Source organism: Oncorhynchus gorbuscha, linkage group LG23 (genome assembly GCF_021184085.1).
Source record: "Oncorhynchus gorbuscha isolate QuinsamMale2020 ecotype Even-year linkage group LG23, OgorEven_v1.0, whole genome shotgun sequence".
Taxonomy (NCBI): Eukaryota; Metazoa; Chordata; class Actinopteri; order Salmoniformes; family Salmonidae; genus Oncorhynchus; species Oncorhynchus gorbuscha.
In genome coordinates, this window is record NC_060195.1 from 1,462,562 (window position 1) to 1,490,555 (window position 27,994).

General features: G+C 44.9%; 2 protein-coding genes and 2 long non-coding RNA genes across 9 annotated transcripts; 3 read left to right on the forward strand and 1 right to left on the reverse strand.

Moving 5' to 3' along the window:
- Positions 1 to 2,121: 2,121 nt before the first annotated feature.
- Positions 2,122 to 10,595, forward strand: LOC124010426 (E3 ubiquitin-protein ligase RLIM-like). 2 transcript variants are annotated; one of them, XM_046322843.1, is made up of 4 exons: positions 2,122 to 2,279; positions 4,356 to 4,591; positions 5,417 to 5,524; positions 6,140 to 10,595. In XM_046322843.1, the coding sequence occupies exons 2-4, from the start codon at positions 4,423 to 4,425 to the stop codon at positions 8,398 to 8,400; spliced, it is 2,538 nt and encodes an 845-aa protein (XP_046178799.1). In that variant the 5' UTR covers positions 2,122 to 2,279; positions 4,356 to 4,422; the 3' UTR covers positions 8,401 to 10,595. The 2 variants fall into 2 exon arrangements, with proteins under 2 accessions (XP_046178799.1, XP_046178800.1); XM_046322844.1 differs by having other exon boundaries at positions 2,132 to 2,279; positions 4,359 to 4,591.
- Positions 10,295 to 13,359, reverse strand: LOC124010428. Its single transcript, XR_006834434.1, has 3 exons — positions 13,197 to 13,359; positions 10,665 to 10,760; positions 10,295 to 10,562 (listed from the first exon to the last, which is right to left on the reverse strand). It is a non-coding gene; the product is annotated as an uncharacterized LOC124010428 (long non-coding RNA).
- A 72-nt stretch (positions 13,360 to 13,431) lies between these two features.
- glod5 (glyoxalase domain containing 5) lies at positions 13,432 to 18,430 on the forward strand. 2 transcript variants are annotated; one of them, XR_006834433.1, is made up of 5 exons: positions 13,432 to 13,883; positions 14,284 to 14,472; positions 15,613 to 15,768; positions 16,075 to 16,282; positions 16,319 to 18,430. XR_006834433.1 is itself a non-coding variant. In XM_046322845.1 (4 exons), the coding sequence occupies exons 1-4, from the start codon at positions 13,827 to 13,829 to the stop codon at positions 16,207 to 16,209; spliced, it is 537 nt and encodes a 178-aa protein (XP_046178801.1). In that variant the 5' UTR covers positions 13,432 to 13,826; the 3' UTR covers positions 16,210 to 18,430. The 2 variants fall into 2 exon arrangements, 1 of the variants encoding a protein (XP_046178801.1); XM_046322845.1 differs by having other exon boundaries at positions 16,075 to 18,430.
- A 2,893-nt stretch (positions 18,431 to 21,323) lies between these two features.
- LOC124011321 lies at positions 21,324 to 23,486 on the forward strand. Of its 4 annotated transcripts, none has more exons than XR_006834572.1 (3): positions 21,324 to 21,605; positions 21,704 to 21,779; positions 23,163 to 23,486. It is a non-coding gene; the product is annotated as an uncharacterized LOC124011321 (long non-coding RNA). The 4 variants fall into 4 exon arrangements; XR_006834571.1 differs by having other exon boundaries at positions 23,327 to 23,486; XR_006834570.1 differs by lacking the exon at positions 23,163 to 23,486 and adding an exon at positions 23,122 to 23,157.
- Positions 23,487 to 27,994: the final 4,508 nt, after the last annotated feature.

The window sequence follows — 27,994 nt, forward strand, 5'->3', positions numbered from 1 at the left end:
TTCACTGTAACAGCTACTGTAAATTGGACTGTGCAGATTAACAGGAATGGAAGCTTTCTGCCCCTATAAGACATGTCTATGTCCTGTTACAACATCATGTTAATCACATTAGTGCTCGTTAGTTCAACCGTCCCGGGACACCAATCCCGTAGAGGATTAATTAAAGGGGAAATCTGTAGTTGATACAACCATTTATGGACTTATAAATTATATATATTCATTGATTGTTGAAGAATATAACTTATGCCCCATGAGCTTAGTTCAACTGTCACACTCCATGAGAACCCAACATATAAGCTTGTTTTTCTCCAATGTTTTAAACATTGTAAATGTAAACAAACACTGTATAGCCTCATAACACGGTTATAATAATATGTTGATATCATGGATGGTTAGTCCTTGCATCCATAGCTCTGTCTATTCATCTGAGAGTGGTTACACTTCACCAGGCCCGTCCCTCAGTGTTTTACCAAAACAGTCCTTGCATCCATAGCTCTGTCTATTCATCTGAGAGTGGTTACACTTCACCAGGCCTCCCTCAGTGTTTTACCAAAACAGTCCTTGCATCCACAGCTCTGTCTATTCATCTGAGAGTGGTTACACTTCTCCAGGCCCGTCCCTCAGTGTTTTACCAAAACAGTCCTTGCATCCATAGCTCTGTCTATTCATCTGAGAGTGGTTACACTTCACCAGGCCTCCCTCAGTGTTTTACCAAAACAGTCCTTGCATCCACAGCTCTGTCTATTAATCTGAGAGTGGTTACACTTCACCAGGCCCGTCCCTCAGTGTTTTACCAAAACAGTCCTTGCATCCATAGCTCTGTCTATTCATCTGAGAGTGGTTACACTTCACCAGGCCTCCCTCAGTGTTTTACCAAAACAGTCCTTGCATCCACAGCTCTGTCTATTCATCTGAGAGTGGTTACACTTCTCCAGGCCCGTCCCTCAGTGTTTTACCAAAACAGTCCTTACATCCACAGCTCTGTCTATTCATCTGAGAGTGGTTACACTTCTCCAGGCCTCCCTCAGCGTTTTACCAAAACAGTCCTTACATCCACAGCTCTGTCTATTCACCTGAAAGTGGTTACACTTCACCAGGCCTCCCTCAGCGTTTCACCAAAACAGTCCTTCCATCCACAGCTCTGTCTATTCATCTGAAAGTGGTTACACTTCACCAGGCCTCCCTCAGCGTTTTACCAAAACAGTCCTTGCATCCACAGCTCTGTCTATTCATCTGAGAGTGGTTACACTTTACCAGGCCTCCCTCAGCGTTTTACCAAAACAGTCCTTACATCCACAGCTCTGTCTATTCATCTGAGAGTGGTTACATTTCTCCAGGCCTCCCTCGGCGTTTTACCAAAACAGAGGCGAGGAGTCCATTTTGTTATTGTTTCATCTGTAGATTTGCACTTTAAACAGCTGTATATTATCAAGATATCAAAGTGCCACCAACTAAAAGGTAAACAATAGGCCTGTAGTAAATGCAGAATATGACATTCATTTTTCACATGTAAATAACACTTTTCAGTAGAGCTCAAAGCCATTCCATGAGCGCAGCATTTATTTTTCACCTCAAATCAATGAGCCACATCAGTCTTCCATGATAATAAAATCATAAACAACACAGTAGGGCTGGCTAATAAGGTAAAACAACTTAGCTAATCTATACATCCATACTTCCAAGGCCTATTTTTGAAGATCAAGGGGTATAACATTTATTGTAATGACTGTAATTGTCATAGACTTTGATTTTTTAAGTTATAATATAATTTAATCGCATTCTTATATGTAGTAGAAAGCGATGGGTTAGAAGAAGCCTACATAACCAAACCAGCCACCCCAGTCATAAACTGTTCTCTCTGCTACCGCACGGCAAGCAGTACCGGAGCGCCAAGTCTAGGACCAAGAGGCCTCTAAAACAGCTTCTACCCCCCAAGCCATAATACTCCTGAACATCTAATCAAACGGCCACCCAGACTAATTGTAGTAGTAGTAGCTACATTGATCATATTGATTTTACATTTATTATTACACCTTTAATGTTGCATGCAATTATTGATCTGCTTTTTGACAATTTCACCTCTCACCACAGCATGGCACTGCAGTCAAAGTACAGTCCAAAAACAAACTTCCGTTTCATGCTCCCCCAGTTTCCGGAAGATCTCTGTACAATGATGGAGAAAATGGAATCCTAAGACCGTACCCAACTATTCAAGCGGATTTGTTAGAATAAAACGACCAAAGTCCAAGATAACGAATAACGACACAAATACAAGACAGGTACTGTGAATGTATGACATATTTAAATGTTGTTAACTAGATTTAAAGTGGGCTGTTAAATTGTGCTAACCTGTTAGCTAGTTGGCGCTTTAGCAAGCAGCTAAAACTCTTAACTTCGGGAAGGTGTTGGCTAACTGACTAGCTTCATCACCTAGCTAACTGACTAGCTTCATCACCTAGCTAACTGACTAGCTTCATCACCTAGCTAACTGACTAGCTTCATCACCTAGCTAACTGACTAGCTTCATCACCTAGCTAACTGACTAGCTTCATCACCTAGCTAACTGACTAGCTTCATCACCTAGCTAACTGACTAGCTTCATCACCTAGCTAACTGACTAGCTTCATCACCTAGCTAACTGACTAGCTAACTGACTAGCTAACTGACTAGCTAACTGACTAGCTTCATCACCTAGCTAACTGACTAGCTAACTGACTAGCTTCATCACCTAGCTAACTGACTAGCTTCATCACCTAGATAGATAGATAGATAGATAGATAGATAGATAGATAGATAGATACTGTAGAATAGATAGATACTGTAGAATAGATAGATACTGTAGAATAGATAGATACTGTAGAATAGATAGATACTGTAGAATAGATAGATACTGTAGAATAGATAGATAGATAGATACTGTAGAATAGATAGATAGATACTGTAGAATAGATAGATAGATAGATAGATACTGTAGAATAGATAGATATATAGATATAGATAGATATATAGATAGATAGATAGATAGATACTGTAGAATAGATAGATAGATATAGATAGATAGATAGATACTGTAGAATAGATAGATATATAGATATAGATAGATAGATAGATACTATAGATATAGATAGATAGATATAGATAGATAGATACTATAGATATAGATAGATAGATACTGTAGAATAGATAGATACTGTAGAATAGATAGATATGTAGAATAGATAGATATATAGATAGATAGATACTGTAGAATAGATAGATATATAGATATAGATAGGTAGGTTAGATGAGCGTTGATTTACTGGCTATGGGTTCGGGTTATATGTCAGGTAGGTAGTTAACATTGTTTCCAGGTATTCATTCATTTACTTAATAGTTGGCTAGCCAGTTATGAACAGCAAAAACAACGTAAAGTCGCTAATAACGTTTCGTGTATAGAATAACAACTTAATCATATAATTTTGTGTGTAAGTGGATGTCTATATTTAACCTTTTACATAAAAGGCATCCGAAGAGCTGATGACTGCAAGTTTAACCGTTTTTATCCTTAGCCTGTTAGCCAATGTTATTAAATGGTCTGTTGGCCAGATAGCTACATTTACTCTTGACAACTTGAAAATCATAAAAGAATCATGTTGTTAGTATATCGTTAGCTAGCTGAGTTAACACGAGCTGTTTTCTCCATCTTTCAGATGCCATTTCCAGCCAGGTGCTAAGGGTGTTAGCTAGCATGCTAATGCTCAGATCCCCAGATTCCATTTTGTTTTTGTCGACTTTGGTCTGACTGGTTAGCTGCTGCTGATGATGATTATTATTATTAAAACACGGGACTCCGTTAGGATGATGCTTTTTAAAGGAGGATACATTGTTGCATCAGAGTAAACGATGCCCACCAAGCCAGGAAAGATTTTCCTTGATATCGTTAACGTCCTTATTAATAACTGTAGTTTATTGAACGCTAGCTAACTTAGTAGCTAATAAGCTGGCTAGTTAACCTGCTTTCTGCTATTTGTAGATGTCATTTAGTCCTGGTCAATAACATCAAAATATGTGTGTTTTATTAATGTGCTGCATGTCATAAATCAGATCACCTGTCTGTGGTCTTCCCCACCTGCTGACTGTGTCAGTGTGTCGAAGATGCAGCTAGGCATTTCTATTGTCGACCCTGTACAGCCAGTAGAGGATGGCCTACTTCTCTCAGCCTGCTTCCTCTCGAGGTTTCTTCCTTCTAGGGACTTTTTCCTGGCTCTACCTGGCTTGCTCATTGGGTTCTAGGCCAGGCTACTGTAAAGGTCCATTTTGACAACTGCTGATGTAAAAATACATTTTGATTGATTCATTTGATTGATTATCCCTAGCAGCTGGATCGTGGTGACTCAGCGATAGACAGCGTTTTATCTCCAGCTTCTCTCCCTTCGACACCCGATGGAGGGCTCCGACAGTTCTGAGCCGGGCGCCAGTGACCAACCAGAGGCCCAGCGCAGGCGGCAACGGGACCGGCTAGACCGGGAGGAGGCCTTCTACCAGTTTGTCAACAACCTGAGTGAGGCAGACTACCGGCTGATGAGAGACAACAACCTGCTAGGTACCCCAGGTAACTGAGTCTCCTTTAATTCACCTGTTATAAACCACTAACACACCTCATTAGACAACAACCTGCTGTGAACCCCAGGTAACTGAGTCTCCTTTAATTCACCTGTTATAAACCACTAACACACCTCATTAGACAACAACCTGCTGGGTACCCCAGGTAACTGAGTCTCCTTTAATTCACCTGTTATAAACCACTAACACACCTCATTAGACAACAACCTGCTAGGTACCCCAGGTAACTGAGTCTCCTTTAATTCACCTGTTATAAACCACTAACACACCTCATTAGACAACAACCTGCTAGGTACCCCAGGTAACTGAGTCTCCTTTAATTCACCTGTTATAAACCACTAACACATCTCATTAGACAACAACCTGCTAGGTACCCCAGGTAACTGTAATACATATGGGGGTTAACAGAGCATTGTAGACATGAGTTTTCTATCTCATTTAAAAAGTTAATGTCTTTGTGTTCTTTTTGATTTAGTGCTTTATTTCTCTACTGCAGACTGGGTTGAATTACATTTTTTAGATTGGCTATCGAAGGTTGTTGTCTCAGGTTTGAGTTTTCCTTATCATGCCACATCCAGGTCAGTGGGGTGGGCAGTATGTTTGGAGCATCCGATAGTGGAACACCTTTCCTGGGGAGAGCAGTGAGAGGACAGGGCCTGTCCTGGTAAGTCTGGTGGTTCTCAGTACTGTCCTGTTGCTGTGTAACCAGGAGACAAACTACAGCTTTATGGGCAAATACTAGTGTATTTCCAGTAGTAAATGAAGGCAGTAGAGCCAGTGTCGGTGTACTGAGTTGTAGTTTCATCCCTCCTAGGTGAGATCACAGCAGAGGAGTTGTTGAGTCGGCTGCAGCAGATTAAGGATGGACCAGAGCAGCAGCAGCCTAGCATCAACACCAGTGAGACTGGAGAAGCTACAGGAGGTAAGGCTCCTCTGTACTTTTCATTATGTCTTCCATTAGAATGTTGATATGTTCCGTCTTCCATTAGATTGTTGATATGTTCCGTCTTCCATTAGATTGTTGATATGTTCCGTCTTCCATTAGAATGTTGATATGTTCCGTCTTCCATTAGAATGTTGATATGTTCCGTCTTCCATTAGAATGTTGATATGTTCCGTCTTCCATTAGAATGTTGATATGTTCCGTCTTCCATTAGAATGTTGATATGTTCCGTCTTCCATTAGAATGTTGATATGTTCCGTCTTCCATTAGAATGTTGAATGTTGAGAATGTTGATATGTTCCGTCTTCCATTAGAATGTTGATATGTTCCGTCTTCCATTAGAATGTTGATATGTTCCGTCTTCCATTAGAATGTTGATATGTTCCGTCTTCCATTAGAATGTTGATATGTTCCGTCTTCCATTAGAATGTTGATATGTTCCGTCTTCCATTAGAATGTTGATATGTTCCGTCTTCCATTAGAATGTTGATATGTTCCGTCTTCCATTAGAATGTTGATATGTTCCGTCTTCCATTAGAATGTTGATATGTTCTGTCTTCCATTAGAATGTTGATATGTTCTGTCTTCCATTAGAACTGGCAGAAGGTCCAGAGGACCCGTCTAACGGCGACACCCTCTTGGATTGGCTGAACACCGTCAGGCGGACAGGCAACACCACCCGCAGTGGTCACCGAGGCAACCAGTCATGGCGGGCGGTGAGCCGGACCAACCCAAACAGCGGAGACTTCCGGTTCAGTCTGGAGATCAACGTTAACCGTAACCTGGCCGAGCAGCAGGCCCGCGCGGAGGGGGAGGCCGAGGCGCAGGAGGAGGCCCCAACTAGAGAACCTGGCAATGGGGTGGAGGTCCAGCCGGAGGCGGAGGTGCCCATGGAGACAGGAGAGGTGCTGGAGGAACCAGTTGTGGAGGAGATGGCTGTCATAGTGGAACCAGAAGCGGAGATGGAGCCAGAGGCTGAGGTAGAAGCTGAGCCAGTGGCTGAGGTAGAAGCTGAGCCAGTGGCTGACGTAGAAGCTGAGCCAGTGGCTGACGTAGAAGCTGAGCCAGTGGCTGACGTAGAAGCTGAGCCAGTGGCTGACGTAGAAGCTGAGCCAGTGGCTGACGTAGAAGCTGAGCCAGTGGCTGACGTAGAAGCTGAGCCAGTGGCTGACGTAGAAGCAGAGGCTGACGTAGAAGCAGAGGCTGACGTAGAAGCAGAGGCTGAAGTAGAAGCTGAGCCAGAGGCTGAAGTAGAAGCTGAGCCAGAGGCTGAAGTAGAAGCTGAGCCAGAGGCTGAAGTAGAAGCTGAGCCAGAGGCTGAAGTAGAAGCTGAGCCAGAGGCTGAAGTAGAAGCTGAGGCTGAAGTAGAAGCTGAGCTAGAGGCTGAAGTAGAAGCAGAAGCTGAGCTAGAGGCTGAAGTAGAAGCAGAGGCTGAGCCAGAGGCTGAAGTAGAAGCTGAGCCAGAGGCTGAAGTAGAAGCTGATCCAGAGGCAGAACTAGAAGCAGAGATGGTCCCAGAGTTAGTAGTAGAGGTAGTCCCACAGCCGCCCAGCCCTGTCACCAGACCAGCCAGTCCCCTGGTGCAGGCCCCTCCTAGCCCGCCCCCTGAGGAGCCTCCGCGACGGGGCCAGAGACGAGCCCGCAGCCGTAGCCCTGAGCAGCGCCGGACCAGGGCTCGCACCACACGAAGTCGTTCCCCCCTCACCCTGGACCGACTCCCCCGCCACGTCCCCACCAGCCCCGCCCCCCAGGCCCCCGCAGAGGGAAGCTCACGGACTCGACAGCATGTTCTGTCCCGGCAGAGCACCGCAGAGTACGAGGCCCAGTCAGCCGGAACAGGGTCTGACACAGGGTCTGGGAACGTCCCAGAGCCCGGTACCACCCCACCCCAGGAGGGAGAGGCCGCGGGCGGGGAGGGAGCAGCAGGACGACGTCCCCCCACCATCATGCTGGACCTGCAGGTGCGTCGTGTTCGTCCAGGTGAGTACCGCCAGAGGGACAGCATTGCTAACAGAACCCGCTCACGCTCCCAGAACTCCAACAACACCTTCCTGTACGAGAGTGAGAGGGGGGGGTTCCGCAGGACCTTCTCCCGGTCCGAGCGTGCGGGTGTTCGGACATACGTCAGCACCATCAGGATCCCCATCAGGAGGATCAGTGATGCAGGGTTGGGAGAGGCCACCTCCATGGCTCTGCAGACCATGATACGACAGATCATGACCGGCTTCGGAGAGCTCAGCTACTTCATGGACTCGGACTCTGACTCCTCGGACTCAAACCGTGGCGGTGGTAACCCCACTGGTGCTGCCGACCTGGCCGAGGCGCTCAACACTCCCGACGGGGGAGTAGCCGGCATGGCGGAGGGGGCGGAGCCTCCTGTCTCAGTGAGCGGGCATAGTATTGGAGGAGCCGGGGAGGCAAGGACAGAGGAGAGGGAGGGGGAGGACGGGATGGGTCTAGGTCTGTCTCCAGGAATAGGTTTAGGGGTGGGGGGCACCCCCAGGGAGGGGCGAGCTCGGCCCCGTGCCCCCATCAGTCTGGAGGAACCGGGGTCACTACCCTTCCTCCGCCTTGCTCACTTCTTCCTCCTGAATGATGAGGATGAGGAACAGCCCAGAGGACTCACCAAGGAGCAGATCGACAACCTCTCCACCAGGAACTTTGGGGAGAGTGATGCTCTGAAGACCTGCAGTGTGTGTATCACAGAGTATGCTGAGGGGAACAAGTTGAGGAAGTTGCCCTGTTCTCATGAGTACCATGTTCACTGTATCGACCGCTGGCTGTCTGAGAACTCCACCTGTCCTATCTGCCGCAGGGCCGTGTTGGTGTCTGCTAACCGGGAGAGTGTGGTCTAACCTGGAGAGCTGGAGGTCAGGGGTCAGCGGTGCTCCAGGCAGACAGTATATAACACCGTGTCAGTTCTGCAGGCCTTTCTCCTAGTCAGACCATTTACATTGTTAATGTTTTCATTCTTAAGCCATCACTGACTTTTATCCAACTGACATGCTGGTGTTTGGACAGACAGACAAGACAGAGAGACTGACAGGAGGGAAGGTGATGTCCTCATAGACTCTGTAGGAAGAGACTTGAGAAAGAGATGCAACTGTCCCCTGTTGGCTAACAGACCCCACTCTCCCCTACCTGTCTTACCCCAAAAGGGACTCCACTGTCCCCACCTGACCCTGCTCTCCCCTACCTGTCTTACCCCAAAAGGGACTCCACTGTCCCCACCTGACCCTGCTCTCCACCTGAAAGACTGCATTTATCAATACTCTGAAACGGCTCACAGACTGTCAGTGTGTCAAAGCTTTGCTGAATTAGTTTTTAAGTTAAAACTGTAGAATGTTGTACAGGCGTTAATGGGGACAACGAGAGGTGACGGACTTGGATTCCGTTGGGAATTCTATCAGTTTATTTGGACTCGTGTTGCATCATAGTCAGGTCATCGGAATCAATAGTACTGATTATTGATTATGAATTGTGTTGAACTGTCGTTGAGATGGGATGTAGGTATCTGTTAACTGATGCTAGTCTGTAGTCTAACTCTAGCCCATCACATGAAGCATTTTCTATTTCTGCCCTCTGACAGTGTTTCATCATGACCTGGCCTGTGTACACAAAGCATATCACAGTGTCAGTGGGGGTCTAGGATCAGTCCTTCAGTGGGGGTCTAGGATCAGTCTGTCAGTGGGGGTCTAGGATCAGTGTCAGTGGGGGTCTAGGATCAGTCCTTCAGTGGGGGTCTAGGATCAGTCTGTCAGTGGGGGTCTAGGATCAGTATGTCAGTGGGGGTCTAGGATCAGTCTGTCAGTGGGGGTCTAGGATCAGTCTGTCAGTGGGGGTCTAGGATCAGTCTGTCAGTGGGGGTCTAGGATCAGTCTGTCAGTGGGGGTCTAGGATCAGTCTGTCAGTGGGGGTCTAGGATCAGTCCTTCAGTGGGGGTCTAGGATCAGTCTGACAGTGGGGGTCTAGGATCAGTCCTTCAGTGGGGGTCTAGGATCAGTCTGACAGTGGGGGTCTAGGATCAGTCCTTCAGTGGGGGTCTAGGATCAGTCTGTCAGTGGGGGTCTAGGATCAGTCTGTCAGTGGGGGTCTAGGATCAGTCTGTATAATCTTATTCATTATGACCTAAAAGGGCCAACTGATCCTAGATCATCACTCCTACTCTGGGACACTTTATGGATACGGCCCCTGAATGATAATGACAAGCTCCTTATGATCCTAACCCTGTCACTATGACAACCTGTTGGTTCTGCTACCATATGACCAGGAAGTGAACAGACGGCTGCATTATGGCTCCGTCTTCACCACCCTATCTCTATATAGTGCACTAGCCTTAGGACTCTAGTCAGAAGTACTGCTCTATATCGGGGATAGTGCCGTTTGGGAATCACATTTATGGGTTCCATGTGGTGTTGCATGAAGGATCTGGATTTAGACCCCTGCCGGGCCAGGTTTAAGCCCTGTGTCTAACCCAGGCCAGGTTAAACCCCGGCCGGGCCAGGTTTAAGCCCCGTGTCTAACCCGGGCCAGGTTAAACCCCGGCCAGGCCAGGTTGAACCCCGGCCAGGCCAGGTTGATCCCCGGTTAGACCCCGGCCAGGTTATACTCAGGCCAGGTTAGACTCAGGCCAGGTCAGACCCCGGCCAGGCTGCTGCCTCTGTCCTGTGTTTTGGCCTAGAACTTCTACCACCAAGAGACATCTTCATATCTGGAACACCAGTGCAATAACTACAGAATGGGGAAAACTGAAGAAGTGTAATATTCTAAACTTGTATATTATTATTTCTAAAATATTGTAGACTGAATATTCACAGTTAAAACGAAGACTTGTTCCCTTTTAAAAATGTGTTAATCTTTTTATTTTCTTGAGCTTGGTTCTTTGTGTACATTCTGATAGCGCTCTCTTGTTGATCGGTGGGCCTGTAGGATGCTGTATGTTGGGTGTTCCATGCCACGATGACATCACATTCTATAGGTTCCATGTGTTCTCACGGTTGCCGTCATTACCTCCTCCCTGTACAAATAAAGTTTTGGGTGGTTGAAGCTCTGTTATTGTTGATAATGACCAGTTGTAAATTAAGTGTATTGTGTCTTTCTGACTTTCTGTCTTACTAACCTGGCTGTCTTCATCAAGGCCTCCAACTGCACTATGTTGCATTGGTCCCAAATGGCTCCCTATAGTGACTTACTTTTGACCGGAGTCCTATGGGCTCTGGTGAAAAGAAGTGCACAATAAAGGGAATAGGTTGTTTGGGTCACAGGCCAGTTCTGTATTTTAACAGGCTGTAGTTTAATATCCGTATGTTCACAAAGGGCACCTCTATCATGAAATACAGTAACAGTGCATTTGGAAAGTATTCAGACCCCTTGACTTTTTCCACATTTTGTTACGTTTCAGCCTTGTTCTAAAACAGATGAAATAAAAATATTTCCTCAGTAATCTACATAATGACATCACAATAACCGGTAATTTATTACCTTTATTTAACCAACCAGGCAAGTCAGTTAAGATCAAATTCTTATTTTCAATGAGGGCCTAGGAACAGTGGGTTAACTGCCTGTTCAGGGGCAGAACGACAGATTTGTACCTTGTCAGCTCGGGGGTTTGAACTTGCAAACTTTCGGTTACGAGTCCAACGCTCTAACCACTAGGCTACCCTGCCCCCTCTACACTCTAACCACTAGGCTACCCTGCCCCCTCTACACTCTAACCACTAGGCTATGCTGCCGCCTCTACACTCTAACCACTAGGCTACGCTGCCGCCTCTACACTCTAACCACTAGGCTACGCTGCCGCCCCACAATACCCCGTAATGACAAAGCAAAAACAGGTTTTTAGACATTTTATTCACAAGTAGTCAGACCCTTTTGCTATGAGACTCGAAATTGAGCTCAGGTGCATCATGTTTCCATTGATCATCCTTGAGATGTTTCTACAACTTGATTGGAGTCCACCTGTGGTAAATTAAATTGATTGGACATGATTTGGAAAGTCACACACCTGTCTACATAACGTCCCACAGTTGACAGTGCATGTCAGAGCAAAAACCAAACCATGAGGTGGAAGGAATTGTCCGTAGAGCTCTGAGACAGGATTGTGTCGAGACACAGATCTGGGGAAGGGTACCAAAACAATTTTGCAGCCCTGAAGGTCCTCAAGAACACAGTGACCTCCATCATTCTTAAATGGAAGATGTTTGGAACCACCAAGACTTCCTAGAGCTGGCCGCCCGGCTAAACTGAGCAATCAGGGGAGAAGGGCCTTGGTCAGGGAGGTGACCAAGAACCTGATGGTCACTCTGACTGAGCTCTAGAGTTCCTCTGTGGAGATGGGAGAACCTTCCAGAAGGACAACCATCTCTGCAGCACCACCAATCAGGCCTTTATGGTAAAGTGGCCAGACGGAAGCCACTCCTCAGTAAAAGGCACATGACAACCCACTTGGAGTTTGCCAAAAGGCTCCGAAAGACTCAGACCATGAGAAACAAGATTCTCTGGTCTGATGAAACCAGGATTGAACTCTGGCCTGAATATTAAGCGTCACATCTGTAAAGAAAAGAAAAACGTGGCACCATCCCTACGGTGAAGCATGGTGGTGGCACCATCATGCTGTGGGGATGTTTTTCAGCGGCAGGGACTGGGAGACTAGTCAGGATCGAGGCAAAGTACAGAGAGATCCTTTATGAAAACCTGCTCCAGATCGCTCAGGACCTCAGACTGGGGTGAAGGTTCACCTTCCATCAGGACAATGACCCTGATCACGCAGCCAAGACAACACAGGAGTGGCTTCGGGACTTGTCTCTGTATGTCCATGAGAGGCCCAGCCAGACCCCGGACTTGATCCCGATTGAACATCTCTGGAGAGACCTGAAAATAGCTGTGCAGCGACGCTCCCCATCCAACCTGACAAGAGCTGGAGAGGATCTGCAGAGAAGAATGAGAGAAACTCCCCAAATACAGGTGTGCCAAGCTCATAGCGTCATACCCAAGAAGACTCGATCGCTACCTAAAGGGCTTCAACAAAGTACTGAGTAAAGGGTCTGAATACATAGGTAAATGTCATATATTCGTAAAAAAATAAAATTATAATTCTGAACTTATTTTTTACTTTGTCGTTATGGGGTATTGTGTAGATGGGGGATGACAATAGAATGTCTTTTAGGATAAGGCTGCAACCAAACAAAATGAGGAAAAAGGCAAGGGGTCTGAATACTTTCTGAAGGCACTGTGTATATATTGGGGCGTTTAAGTGGATTTTTCCCATTTTTATACATGTGATATGATGATAAATACCACCTTCCCACTTGGTTATGAACGCAGCATGAAAGGCATTGCATGGTCAATCAGATATCTGCATTCTACATTGGCCGTGTGACATTTACAGTGATATGGCCTATGCGTGTCAGGGCATTCCCACTGAAGATGTTTAAAACTAAACTAAGCTAGACCACTGCCTGGGAACTAATTACTTGTAGTGGGCAGAGCAAAGCACGAGCTAGAGATCCTATTGGCGCGTTCTAGCTAACATTTGCATATTTCCGTTAGGGAACGCCTAATGCGCGTGTGCATTAACTCAATTTGCCTCTGCACTCCTAAACAATGACATTTTTTATAAATGTTGGCAAAGGGTAAAGTATACACAACTCACATGCTGACCAGACCGGACACGTCGCTTGCGCGAGCGTCGCAAAATAAGTGTAGAAATCCATGTTATTCAATTATTGCATCCACACTGCTCGCGTGCGCCAACGAGGGTCTGCGACGCCAACGGCTAAAATAGAACTCATTCCTATTTCTGACGCAGATCGCGCTGAAAGTCCTCTCCTCATTGGTTTATAGAAGCAGGTACCCACGTGTCATCTCCTCACAACTGTTTAATCTACGAGAAGAGCCGCGCAGAGCTGTTGTGAAGGAAGTTCATCAAGATTCCCATAACTTTTGCTCACGAGTGTCTCAGCGATCTAATGGACTGTCTCAGTGCTAGAGGCGTAACTACAGACACTGGTTCGATTTCGGGCTGTATCACAACCGGCCATGATCGGGAGTCCCATAGTGGCGGCGCATAAATTGGCCCAGCGTCGCACGGGTTAGGGGAGGATTTGGCCGTAATTGTAAAATACGTTTTTGTTCTTAACTGACTTCCCGGGTTAAATAAAGGCTAAAGAAAATTATGTGGTAGACAAAAAACTAGCAATTACGGTATTATGGTCAAGGCAATAAGGAGGAAGTGAAGGGTGTGGAATGTCATCCATTTCTTTTCAACTCTACTAAAGGAACGATGGCGCTCCGGACTTTAGGTTGTCACCTGGGGCGTTTTCTAGGGATTTACCGCCAGGTAAGACCTGTAGAATAAAACGAATGTCACCTGTTCTAAAACGGAGCCACAGAATAGTGCCTTGTCTTTGGAAGACACACTTTTATTAACGAGGGGCATGTGCAGTCGTCTACAGTACAACTTCTGTATTAAATTGTAAGCTACTAACTTTTGTTTAGAATGTGTAATTCATATCGAATACTACAACATTAAGAAACGACACCGCTACAGTTAACCGATTTACCGTAATTACCCGAATACAGTTAACCCCAGATTATTGCTGAATTTATCATAGTACTACTTCATTTGACCACGTAGGGACGCTGTCTACACGTTCATGTGAATATTTCTTTACATGCATGATTTCTTTTGCACACCTACATTCACCCATCTGTCTCTGGCCATGTTGTCCCAACGACAGCCCCAGTCCTGTGGGCTGGCTGTGTTGGGGGTGTGGGGGTTACCCATGGTGTCGATGGGGGTGAGATGTAAGAGCTCCGGCCCTGTACAGGTGAGTCACCTGGACCACCTTGTGTTGACCGTGAAGAGTGTTCCAGACACCTGCACCTTCTACTCCTCTGTCCTGGGCATGAAGGTCATCACCTTTAAGGTACATTCTGAGTACTGACACAGACTGCATAATCAATGATGAGTCTATTGATCACTTTTACTGAGACGTTAATTATTCTACTTTGGATAAAACAACGTTGTCAAAGTTTTGTACTGTTCTGCCCGTGGTCGTTTCCACAATAGATTTGCTAACAACCAACAAGGTCATTAAATAAATCATAGATCCACTCCAACTGGACTGTGTAACCACGTGGAAAACCCCAGCAGATGGTAGCATTGACCAGTCTCTCTTATTAAACCCCAGCAGATGGTAGCATTGACCAGTCTCTCTTATTAAACCCCAGCAGATGATAGCATTGACCAGTCTCTTATTAAACCCCAGCAGATGATAGCTTTGACCAGTCTCTCTTATTAAACCCCAGCAGATGATAGCATTGACCAGTCTCTTATTAAACCCCAGCAGATGATAGCTTTGACCAGTCTCTCTTATTAAACCCCAGCAGATGGTAGCATTGACCAGTCTCTTATTAAACCCCAGCAGATGATAGCTTTGACCAGTCTCTCTTATTAAACCCCAGCAGATGGTAGCATTGACCAGTCTCTCTTATTAAACCCCAGCAGATGATAGCATTGACCAGTCTCTTATTAAACCCCAGCAGATGGTAGCATTGACCAGTCTCTCTTATTAAACCCCAGCAGATGGTAGCTTTGACCAGTCTCTCTTATTAAAACCCCAGCAGATGGTAGCATTGACCAGTCTCTCTTATTAAACCCCAGCAGATGGTAGCATTGACCAGTCTCTCTTATTAAACCCCAGCAGATGGTAGCTTTGACCAGTCTCTCTTATTAAAACCCCAGCAGATGGTAGCATTGACCAGTCTCTCTTATTAAAACCCCAGCAGATGGTAGCATTGACCAGTCTCTCTTATTAAACCCCAGCAGATGGTAGCATTGACCAGTCTCTTATTAAACCCCAGCAGATGGTAGCATTGACCAGTCTCTCTTATTAAACCCCAGCAGATGGTAGCATTGACCAGTCTCTCTTATTAAAACCCCAGCAGATGGTAGCATTGACCAGTCTCTCTTATTAAACCCCAGCAGATGGTGGCATTGACCAGTCTCTCTTATTAAACCCCAGCAGATGGTAGCTTTGACCAGTCTCTCTTCTTCTTTACCCCAGGGTAACCGTAAGGCGCTGTGTTTTGGGAAGCAGAAGTTGAACCTGCACCAGGTGGGTCAGGAGTTTGAACCCAAGGCTTTGAGACCCACCTCAGGATCAGCTGACCTCTGTCTCATCACCCTCACCCCCCTGGCTGCTGTAGCTACACACCTACAGGTGACACACACACACACACACACACACACACACACACACACACACACACACACACACACACACACACACACACACACACACACACACACACACACACACACACACACACACACACACACACACACACACACACACACACACACACACACACACACACACAGCCGCTACACCTCCCAAGTTATCTACTACATGGTTCCAGTCCTCCACCATAACCATATGGATGGACATGCTGTCTTCTAGTAGGATGCTGTTCTGCCATGTCCTAAAAGTCCCTGTGTGACTGTCTCATCTATATGTCACCTGCAGGCGTGTGGTGTGGAGATAGAGGAGGGTCCAGTGGAGAGGAGTGGTGCTGTCGGACCCATCACATCTCTCTACTTCAGAGACCCAGACCACAACCTGATAGAGGTCTCTAACTACAACCAACCAACAAAGGACTGAGGCCTTCTGTCAACCTCTAACTACATGTACAACCAACATCCTTTAGCTAAACATCTACCTTCAACAGACCAACATCCTTTAGCTCAACAGCTACCTTCAACAGACCAACATCCTTTAGCTAAACAGCTACCTTCAACAGACCAACATCCTTTAGCTAAACAGCTACCTTCAACAGACCAACATCCTTTAGCTAAACATCTACCTTCAACAGCCTTTAGCTCAACATCTACCTTCAACAGCCTTTAGCTCAACATCTACCTTCAACAACCTTTAGCTCAACATCTACCTTCATCAGCCTTTAGCTCAACATCTACCTTCATCAGCCTTTAGCTCAACATATACCTTCATCAGCCTTTAGCTAAACATCTACCTTCATCAGCCTTTAGCTAAACATCTACCTTCAACAGCCTTTAGCTAAACATCTACCTTCAACAACCTTTAGCTAAACATCTACCTTCAACAGCCTTTAGCTAAACATCTACCTACAACAGCCTTTAGCTAAACATCAACCTTCAACAGCCTTTAGCTCAACATCTACCTTCAACGGCCTTTTGCTAAACATCTACCTTCAACATCCTTTAGCTAAACATCTACCTTCAACATCCTTTAGCTAAACATCTACCTTCAACATCCTTTAGCTAAACATCTACCTTCAACAGCCTTTAGCTAAACATCTACCTTCACCAGCCTTTAGCTAAACATCTATTTTCAACAGCCTTTAGCTAAACATCTACCTTCAACAGCCTTTAGCTAAACATCTACCTTCAACAGCCTTTAGCTAAACATCTACCTTCATCAGCCTTTAGCTAAACATCTACCTTCAACAGCCTTTAGCTAAACATCAACCTACAACAGCCTTAGACAACAACAACCATTTAACTGCAACAGAAGAACAAAGGGCATTCTTATATTTTGTGTTTTTTTGCTCAGCCAACTTATTTGTCTTTTGGCAGGAAGATAACAGTAGTTAGACTGAAGAGTTAGCGCTAAGGTAACCTTTATGAGGACAACAACGTAGTTCCTACGTGTCACGTTTTGGCCTAGCCAGATCTCTATGTTAGCCAATTCCTTTGTTGTTTGGGGTGATGACTTGCCTTGTTAAATAAAAAAAAATGAGAGGCAAAATAGTTGTTTGAAGGAGAACCATATCTACAGTAGGTCAGTCTGCGTCGATTCACTTTCTGGTCAGTCTGCGTCGATTCAGTATCTACATGGAGTATTTTCAACTTTCTGGTCAGTCAGCAACAAACCAAAGTCCATTTTTAAGATGTAAATGTAGCATTACAGATACTATCATAACTAAATGCTGTAACTCCAGCTGGCCCTGTTTAGACCTGTTTATCAATGGCTCCGGCCAGTCCACTCTGTTAGAGGCTGTTCAGTTCATATTGACGTCATGTAGCTAGCAGGGCTGACTGGTCAGATAGCATCAGCGGGCAGGCTAGTCCCAACAACACAGCTTGTTGTTTCAGCTAGCAGGGCTGACTGGTCAGATAGCGTCAGCAGGCAGGCTAGTCCCAACAACACAGCTTGTTGTTTCAGCTAGCGGGGCTGACTGGTCAGATAGCGTCAGCAGGCAGGCTAGTCCCAACAACACAGCTTGTTGTTTCAGCTAGCGGGGCTGACTGGTCAGATAGCGTCAGCAGGCAGGCTAGTCCCAACAACACAGCTTGTTGTTTCAGCTAGCGGGGCTGACTGGTCAGATAGCGTCAGCAGGCAGGCTAGTCCCAACAACACAGCTTGTTGTTTCAGCTAGCGGGGCTGACTGGTCAGATAGCGTCAGCAGGCAGGCTAGTCCCAACAACACAGCTTGTTGTTTCAGCTAGCGGGGCTGACTGGTCAGATAGCATCAGCGGGCAGGCTAGTCCCAACAACACAGCTTGTTGTTTCAGCTAGCAGGGCTGACTGGTCAGATAGCATCAGCAGGCAGGCTAGTCCCAACAACACAGCTTGTTGTTTCAGCTAGCGGGGCTGACTGGTCAGATAGCGTCAGCAGGCAGGCTAGTCCCAACAACACAGCTTGTTGTTTCAGCTAGCGGGGCTGACTGGTCAGATAGCGTCAGCAGGCAGGCTAGTCCCAACAACACAGCTTGTTGTTTCAGCTAGCGGGGCTGACTGGTCAGATAGCGTCAGCAGGCAGGCTAGTCCCAACAACACAGCTTGTTGTTTCAGCTAGCGGGGCTGACTGGTCAGATAGCGTCAGCAGGCAGGCTAGTCCCAACAACACAGCTTGTTGTTTCAGCTAGCGGGGCTGACTGGGTCAGATCAGAGCAGGGCTAGTCCCAACAACACAGCTTGTTGTTTCAGCTAGCGGGCTGACTGGTCAGATAGCGTCAGCCAGGCTAGTCCCAACAACACAGCTTGTTGTTTCAGCTAGCGGGGCTGACTGGTCAGATAGCGTCAGCAGGCAGGCTAGTCCCAACAACACAGCTTGTTGTTTCAGCTAGCGGGGCTGACTGGTCAGATAGCGTCAGCAGGCAGGCTAGTCCCAACAACACAGCTTGTTGTTTCAGCTAGCGGGGCTGACTGGTCAGATAGCGTCAGCAGGCAGGCTAGTCCCAACAACACAGCTTGTTGTTTCAGCTAGCGGGGCTGACTGGTCAGATAGCGTCAGCAGGCAGGCTAGTCCCAACAACACAGCTTGTTGTTTCAGCTAGCGGGGCTGACTGGTCAGATAGCGTCAGCAGGCAGGCTAGTCCCAACAACACAGCTTGTTGTTTCAGCTAGCGGGGCTGACTGGTCAGATAGCGTCAGCAGGCAGGCTAGTCCCAACAACACAGCTTGTTGTTTCAGCTAGCAGGGCTGACTGGTCAGATAGCGTCAGCAGGCAGGCTAGTCCAGGGTCTTATTACACACTGTATGCATCACAAATGACACCCTAATAGCTATATAGCTCATTAGTCTTGACCAGGGTCCATTGGGATCTACAGTACTGCACTATGTAGGGAATATTGTTCCACGTGGGACATATCTAAACTAACAGTCAAGAGGGTAAGTGCAATATAGCATGGGACACATTATGTGTCCAAAATGGCACCCTTCTCCTTATGGGGCACTGATCAAAAGTAGAGCACTATATATGGGTCTATTTAGGAGGCACTCTGTTTTCTCTCCAACTATTCTCCTGCTCTGGCAGTCTCACTACAAAACCTGCTGGAACAAAGTCTCCATTTCATTTTGGCTGGCTAAGCTCAGCTACTTAAAGTGCCCTGAAATAGTATGAAGATGTGAAAAACGAAATATTATGGCAATTAAGAGGCATTATTGCTTTCTGAACATCCTGTCCCCCTGGTCTAGCTGCTTTGGTTGAGGTCTGTATTATGGCTGAATGCAATACATAAAACAAGCCCTTCTATATAAAAGGTGTGTGTGTGTGTGTGTGTTCTCATCACTGTGTAACTGGGGTGTTCCCAATGTAAATGTGTCACGTTAAGTTAACTTGTTACTGTGACTGTAGAGGTTGGCTCAGAGAGTTGGTTATTTAACTGTAAAACATTATGGGGGATGTTGGTCTTCTCCATATTGGTCTTCACATTACTGTGAACTGATCCATGGAAAACCAACAGGATACACATTGACACACACAAAACACTGACAGGCATGGTGCTGGAGGAGGGAAACAAACTTCCTGTTAGTGCCCCTCCATCAGGCTTAGGTCCTGACTTCCTGTTCTTACTGCCCATCCATCAGGCCTAGGTCCCAACTTCTTGTTCTTACTGCCTCCCCAACTTCCTGTTCTTACTGCCTCCCCAACTTCCTGTTCTTACTGCCTCCCCAACTTCCTGTTCTTACTGCCTCCCCAACTTCCTGTTCTTACTGCCTACCCATCCATCAGGCTTAGGTCCTAACTTCCTGTTCTTACTGCCTACCCATCCATCAGGCTTAGGTCCTAACTTCCTGTTCTTACTGCCTACCCATCCATCAGGCTTAGGTCCTAACTTCCTGTTCTTACTGCCTACCCATCCATCAGGCTTAGGTCTTAACTTCCTGTTCTTACTGCCTAACCATCCATCAGGCTTAGGTCCTAACTTCCTGTTCTTACTGCCTACCCATCCATCAGGCTTAGGTCCTAACTTCCTGTTCTTACTGCCTAACCATCCATAAGGCTTAGGTCCTAACTTCCTGTTCTTACTGCCCATCTATCAGGCTTAGGTCCTAACTTCCTGTTCTTACTGCCTACCCATCCATCAGGCTTAGGTCCTAACTTCCTGTTCTTACTGCCTAACCATCCATAAGGCTTAGGTCCTAACTTCCTGTTCTTACTGCCCATCTATCAGGCTTAGGTCCTAACTTCCTGTTCTTACTGCCTACCCATCCATCAGGCTTAGGTCCTAACTTCCTGTTCTTACTGCCTAACCATCCATAAGGCTTAGGTCCTAACTTCCTGTTCTTACTGCCCATCTATCAGGCTTAGGTCCTAACTTCCTGTTCTTACTGCCTACCCATCCATCAGGCTTAGGTCCTAACTTCCTGTTCTTACTGCCCATCCATCAGGCTTAGGTCCTAACTTCCTGTTCTTACTGCCCATCCATCAGGCTTAGGTCCTAACTTCCTGTTCTTACTGCCTACCCATCCATAAGGCTTAGGTCCTAACTTCCTGTTCTTACTGCCCATCCATAAGGCTTAGGTCCTAACTTCCTGTTCTTACTGCCTAACCATCCATAAGGCTTAGGTCCTAACTTCCTGTTCTTACTGCCTAACCATCCATAAGGCTTAGGTCCTAACTTCCTGTTCTTACTGCCTAACCATCCATAAGGCTTAGGTCCTAACTTCCTGTTCTTACTGCCTAACCATCCATAAGGCTTAGGTCCTAACTTCCTGTTCTTACTGCCTAACCATCCATAAGGCTTAGGTCCTAACTTCCTGTTCTTACTGCCTAACCATCCATAAGGCTTAGGTCCTAACTTCCTGTTCTTACTGCCTAACCATCCATCCTAAGGCTTAGGTCCTAACTTCCTGTTCTTACTGCCTAACCATCCATAAGGCTTAGGTCCTAACTTCCTGTTCTTACTGCCTAACCATCCATAAGGCTTAGGTCCTAACTTCCTGTTCTTACTGCCCATCCATAAGGCTTAGGTCCTAACTTCCTGTTCTTACCCATCCATAAGGCCCATCCATCCATCAGGCTTAGGTCCTAACTTCCTGTTCTTACCCATCCATAAGGCTTAGGTCCTAACTTCCTGTTCTTACCCATCCATAAGGCTTAGGTCCTAACTTCCTGTTCTTACCCATCCATAAGGCTTAGGTCCTAACTTCCTGTTCTTACCCATCCATAAGGCTTAGGTCCTAACTTCCTTTCTTACCCATCCATAAGGCTTAGGTCCTAACTTCCTGTTCTTACCCATCCATCAGGCTTAGGTCCTAACTTCCTGTTCTTACCCATCCATAAGGCTTAGGTCCTAACTTCCTTTCTTACCCATCCATAAGGCTTAGGTCCTAACTTCCTTTCTTACCCATCCATAAGGCTTAGGTCCTAACCATCCATAAGGCTTAGGTCCTAACTTCCTGTTCTTACCCATCCATCAGGCTTAGGTCCTAACTTCCTGTTCTTACCCATCCATAAGGCTTAGGTCCTGACTTCTGTTGTGGAAATATTCAGTTAATAATATTTCCCAAATACTGGAGCTTGTGAGTTCAAATAGACTTTATTACAAAGTAACAGAAGCCGAGCTGGTTCATGAAGCAACTGACTTTCCAGCCTTGGCTTTTATACTGGTTTCATCCCTGCATCACACACAACTGACTGTCCAGCCTTGGTACACACCTTTATACTGGTTTCATCCTTACATCACACACAACTGACTGGCCAGCCTTGGCTTTTATACTGGTTTCATCCCTGCATCACACACAACTGACTGTCCAGCCTTGGCTTTTATACTGGTTTCATCCTTACATCACACACAACTGACTGTCCAGCCTTGGCTTTTATACTGGTTTCATCCCTGCATCACACACAACTGACTGTCCAGCCTTGGCTTTTATACTGGTTTCATCCTTACATCACACACAACTGACTGTCCAGCCTTGGTACATACCTTTATACTGGTCTTATCCCTACATCACACACAACTGACTGTCCAGCCTTGGTACACACCTTTATACTGGTCTTATCCCTACATCACACACATAGTAACCCCTCTTTATGTTAATGATTCATCCCCTCTGGCATTTAGCCACCATTTATCTTTTAACCTTGCACTAATTTTTTAGCTTGGCTTCACATTGGGGTGAAGGGTGGGGTCAAATTGGGGTCATGATAGGGGCTACACCAAATGTTTAATGTATTATAATAATTGATTATGCTTATGTTGTATTAATATAATGGGAAGGGTTATAACACTACATTTATAGGGTCCTAGACTTCAGATTAACTATATATATATATATATATATGGTCCTATATATATTTAAAATGGTTTCACAGTTTATTTTCTAGTCTCTGCTTCTTATAAGGAAACAGTCTGTGAGAAAAGCACCTCAAAGATAAACACATAACCCTGCAGGGGAGTGAAAGAGATAAGAGACTAGTCAGACATACCTCTATAAATCAACTTGGGGAGTGGACATTTACTGCTGAGCCCTTAGAAAACATTGGAACTATTGTATCTTTCTTGCAAGTTTGTATAGCTGTGCATGCATGGGCTTGGTCTGATGAGTAGAAGGTAATGACGTATGCAGTGACATCACTAGGGCTGGATTTCGGGCTTAGTAAAATAACTTGGGACTTTTCCTATTTGGCAGAACTCAGGAGAGACATCAGTTGTATGTGTGATGTTTGATCTTCTGTCTACCCGTATTTTGATTAAAATTGTTATGATTTCTGAGTGCACATTTTGAGTGTTCCTTATTTGTTAAGTAAATAAATCGGAGCACAGAAAAACGGAACCAACACTGCCCCTCCATCAGGCCTAGGTCCTAACTTCCTGTTCTTACTGCCCCTCCATCAGGTTTAGGTCCTAACTTCCTGTTCTTACTGCCCATCCATCAGGTTTAGGTCCTGACTTCCTGTTCTTACTGCCCATCCATCAGGTTTAGGTCCTAACTTCCTGTTCTTACTGCCCATCCATCAGGTTTAGGTCCTGACTTCCTGTTCTTACTGCCCATCCATCAGGCTTAGGTCCTAACTTCCTGTTCTTACTGCCCATCCATCAGGCTTAGGTCCTAACTTCCTGTTCTTAGTGTCCATCAGGCCAGGGGAGAACGACTGTCTCCTCTCTTCGAAGCCACGGAAATTCAAGGCCAAACGCAGTACTGCAGGCAGTGTTATCAGAAAACAGGATAACCATTATAGTGAATAGAATAATGGAAATGTTTGTCTTCCATCTTTTTGTAAAAATAACAAAAAATTTAAGAGAATCATGGTACCAATAATACACCAGATATGTGTCACGTAGAGTAGGCCAGAAGGCTAAACTGGAAAACCTAACATCTATCACGTAGAGTAGGCCAGAAGGCTAAACTGGAAAACCTAACATCTATCACGTAGAGTAGGCCAGAAGGCTAAACTGGAAAACCTAACATCTATCACGTAGAGTAGGCCAGAAGGCTATACTGGAAAACATCCTGAACCTTAGTATTCATAGTATTCACATGTAGAGGACATCCTGTACCTTCAGACAGTATTCACATGTAGAGGACAGACATCCTGTACCTTCAGATAGTATTCACATGTAGAGGACATCCTGTACCTTCAGATAGTATTCACATGTAGAGGACATCCTGTACCTTCAGATAGTATTCACATGTAGAGGACATCCTGTACCTTCAGACAGTATTCACATGTAGAGGACATCCTGTACCTTCAGATAGTATTCACATGTAGAGGACATCCTGTACCTTCAGATAGTATTCACATGTAGAGGACAGACATCCTGTACCTTCAGATAGTATTCACATGTAGAGGACATCCTGTACCTTCAGACAGTATTCACATGTAGAGGACATCCTGTACCTTCAGATAGTATTCACATGTAGAGGACATCCTGTACCTTCAGATAGTATTCACATGTAGAGGACATCCTGTACCTTCAGATAGTATTCACATGTAGAGGACATCCTGTACCTTCAGATAGTATTCACATGTAGAGGACATCCTGTACCTTCAGATAGTATTCACATGTAGAGGACATCCTGTACCTTCAGATAGTATTCACATGTAGAGGACATCCTGTACCTTCAGATAGTATTCACATGTAGAGGACATCCTGTACCTTCAGATAGTATTCACATGTAGAGGACATCCTGTACCTTCAGATAGTATTCACATGTAGAGGACATCCTGTACCTTCAGACAGTATTCACATGTAGAGGACATCCTGTACCTTCAGATAGTATTCACATGTAGAGGACATCCTGTACCTTCAGACAGTATTCACATGTAGAGGACATCCTGTACCTTCAGATAGTATTCACATGTAGAGGACATCCTGTACCTTCAGACAGTATTCACATGTAGAGGACATCCTGTACCTTCAGACAGTATTCACATGTAGAGGACATCCTGTACCTTCAGACAGTATTCACATGTAGAGGACATCCTGTACCTTCAGACAGTATTCACATGTAGAGGACATCCTGTACCTTCAGATAGTATTCACATGTAGAGGACATCCTGTACCTTCAGACAGTATTCACATGTAGAGGACATCCTGTACCTTCAGATAGTATTCACATGTAGAGGACATCCTGTACCTTCAGACAGTAGGAGGACATCCTGTACCTTCAGACAGTATTCACATGACAAGGTACAAATCTGTCGTTCTGCCCCTGAACAGGCAGTTAACACACTGTTCCCAGGCCGTCATTGAAAAGAAGAATATGTTCTTAACTGACTTGCCTAGTTAAATAAAAGTTTTAAAAAACATCCTGAACCTTCAGACAGTATTCACAGGTAGAGGACATCCTGTACCTTCACATAGTATTCACATGTAGAGGACAGACATCCTGTACCTTCAGACAGTATTCACATGTAGAGGACAGACATCCTGTACCTTCAGACAGTATTCACATGTAGAGGACAGACATCCTGTACCTTCAGACAGTATTCACATGTAGAGGACATCCTGTACCTTCAGATAGTATTCACAGGTAGAGGACATCCTGTACCTTCAGACAGTATTCACATGTAGAGGACATCCTGTACCTTCAGATAGTATTCACATGTAGAGGACATCCTGTACCTTCAGATAGTATTCACATGTAGAGGACATCCTGTACCTTCAGACAGTATTCACATGTAGAGGACATCCTGTACCTTCAGACAGTATTCACATGTAGAGGACAGACATCCTGTACCTTCAGATAGTATTCACATGTAGAGGACATCCTGAACCTTCAGATAGTATTCACATGTAGAGGACATCCTGTACCTTCACATAGTATTCACATGTAGAGGACAGACATCCTGTACCTTCAGACAGTATTCACATGTAGAGGACAGACATCCTGTACCTTCAGACAGTATTCACAGGTAGAGGACATCCTGTACCTTCAGATAGTATTCACAGGTAGAGGACATCCTGTACCTTCAGACAGTATTCACATGTAGAGGACATCCTGTACCTTCAGATAGTATTCACATGTAGAGGACATCCTGTACCTTCAGATAGTATTCACATGTAGAGGACATCCTGTACCTTCAGACAGTATTCACATGTAGAGGACATCCTGTACCTTCAGACAGTATTCACACCCCTTGACTTTTCCACGTTTTGTTGCTACAAATTGCGATTTAAAATGTTTTTTTTTCAACAATGTACACAAAATACTCTGTCAAAATGGAAGAAGGATTTGAACATTTTTAAAAGATTCATGAAAAATAAAACACTATCTTGATGAGATAAGTATTCAACCCCATGAGTCAGTACATGTTAGAATCACATTTGTCAGCAATTACAGCTTTGAGTCTTTCTGGGTAAGTTTCCATAAGAGCTTTGCCCAACTGGATTGTACAATATTCGCCCATTATTATTTTCAAAGTTCTTCAAGCTCTGTCAAATTGGTTGTTGGTCATTGCTAGACAGCCATTTTCAAGTCTTGCAATAGATTTTAAAATCTGACTTAAGTCAAAACTGTAACTTGGACACTCAGGAACATTCAATGTCGTCTTGGTAAGCAACTCCAGTGTATATTTGTCCGTAAGTTTTAGATTATTGTCCTGCTGAACGTTGAATTTGTCTCCCAGTCTCTGGGAAACAAATATCCTCTAGGATTTTGCCCTAAAAATCTCCCTAGTCCTTGCCGATGACAAGTATTCTCATAACATGATGCAGCCACCACCATGCTTGAAAATATGAAGAGTGGTACTGAGTGGTGTGTTGTGTTGGATTTTCCCCAAACATAACAATAAATTCTTTGCCAATTTTTTGCAGTATTACTTTAGGACTTACAGATTCCGTGATAGAAATGTTAAGGTGATTTCCAACATATGAAGCGTTTACCCTAAATGCAGTTTCCACTAAATTGGAAACATTGCCTTTCAATTTCAATCACATTGTAAAGCTGAACATGCGCGATGCGGATTAAATAGAGACATTAGTGCCTTATTGGAAACAGGAAGCATGTTTTGGAATATTTTTTATTCTGTACAGGCTTCCTTCTTTTCACTCTGTCAATTAGGTCAGCATTGTGGAGTAACTACAATGTTGTTGATCCATCCTCAGTTCTATCACAGCCATTAAACTCTGCAACTGTTTTAAAGTCACCATTGGCCTCATGGTGAAATCCCTGAGCGGTTTCCTTCCTCTCCGGCAACTGAGTTAGAAAGGACACCTGTATTTTTGTTGTGACTGGGTGTATTGATACACCATCCAAAGTGTAATTAATAACTTCACCATGCTCAATGTGATATTCAGTGTCTACCAATAGGTGCCATCCTTTGCAAGGCATTGGAAAACCTTCCTGGTCTTTGTGGTTGAATCTTTGTTTTAAATTCACTGCTTAACTGAGGGACCTTACAGATAATTGTATTTGTGGGGTACAGCAATGGGGTAGTCATTTAAAAATAATGTTAAATACTATTATTGTACACAGACTCCATGCAACCTATTATATGACTTGATAAGCACATTTTTACTCGTTAACTTATTTTGGCTTGCCATAACAAAGGGGTTGATTACTTATTGACTAAAGACATTTCAGATTTTTATATTTTATTAATTTGTAAACATTTCTAAAAACAAATGTCCACTTTGACATTGTGGAATATTGTATGTAGATCAGCGGCACAACATCTCAAATGAATCCATTTTAAATTCAGGCTGTAACACAACACAATGTTAATAGTCAAAGGGTGTGAATACTTTCTGAAGGCTCTGCAGATCACGTTTCCTCACGTTGGTTTTGGTTTCACTTAATAACCAAGTATCAAAGACAGGCTCCTTAACGGGAAAAGGCATTACTTCCAGTAACTTCCACTGTTGCCAAGCTAATCTGTCTCTCCATAATAGGTTTAGAGCTAGTTTAAAGATAGCTCCAGCCTTCCTGGTTTCAGTGTTCAGGATAAGTGATATTTACAGACCATGCATTGTTTAGAATAATGGCTCATCTGGGAATCACCTGGGGTAAAAGAGTTACTGGAAAAGAGAGCGCTTTATGTTTTATGGGCGTCTGTTGCTTCCTCGAAGGTAGTCAACAAGTGAAACATCAGGGTCCCTGGACATTCTCTCGTTTGACTTCTCTCCTTATGTTACAGTTGAAGTCGGAAGTTTACATCCACATAGGTTGGAGTCATTAAAACTTGTTTTTCACCCACTCCACAAATGTCTTGTTAATGAACAAAATATAG

Excerpts from the sequence above, each read along its gene's own strand:
- LOC124010426 (XM_046322843.1), top strand. The coding sequence starts at position 4,423 with ATGGAGGGCTCCGACAGTTCTGAGCCGGGCGCCAGTGACCAACCAGAG. Across the intron at positions 4,592-5,416 it reads CAACCTGCTAGGTACCCCAG|GTGAGATCACAGCAGAGGAG; the intron begins GTAACTGAGTCT and ends CATCCCTCCTAG. Across the intron at positions 5,525-6,139 it reads GACTGGAGAAGCTACAGGAG|AACTGGCAGAAGGTCCAGAG; the intron begins GTAAGGCTCCTC and ends GTCTTCCATTAG.
- glod5 (XM_046322845.1), top strand. The coding sequence starts at position 13,827 with ATGGCGCTCCGGACTTTAGGTTGTCACCTGGGGCGTTTTCTAGGGATT. Across the intron at positions 13,884-14,283 it reads TTCTAGGGATTTACCGCCAG|CCCCAGTCCTGTGGGCTGGC; the intron begins GTAAGACCTGTA and ends TCCCAACGACAG. Across the intron at positions 14,473-15,612 it reads TGAAGGTCATCACCTTTAAG|GGTAACCGTAAGGCGCTGTG; the intron begins GTACATTCTGAG and ends TCTTTACCCCAG.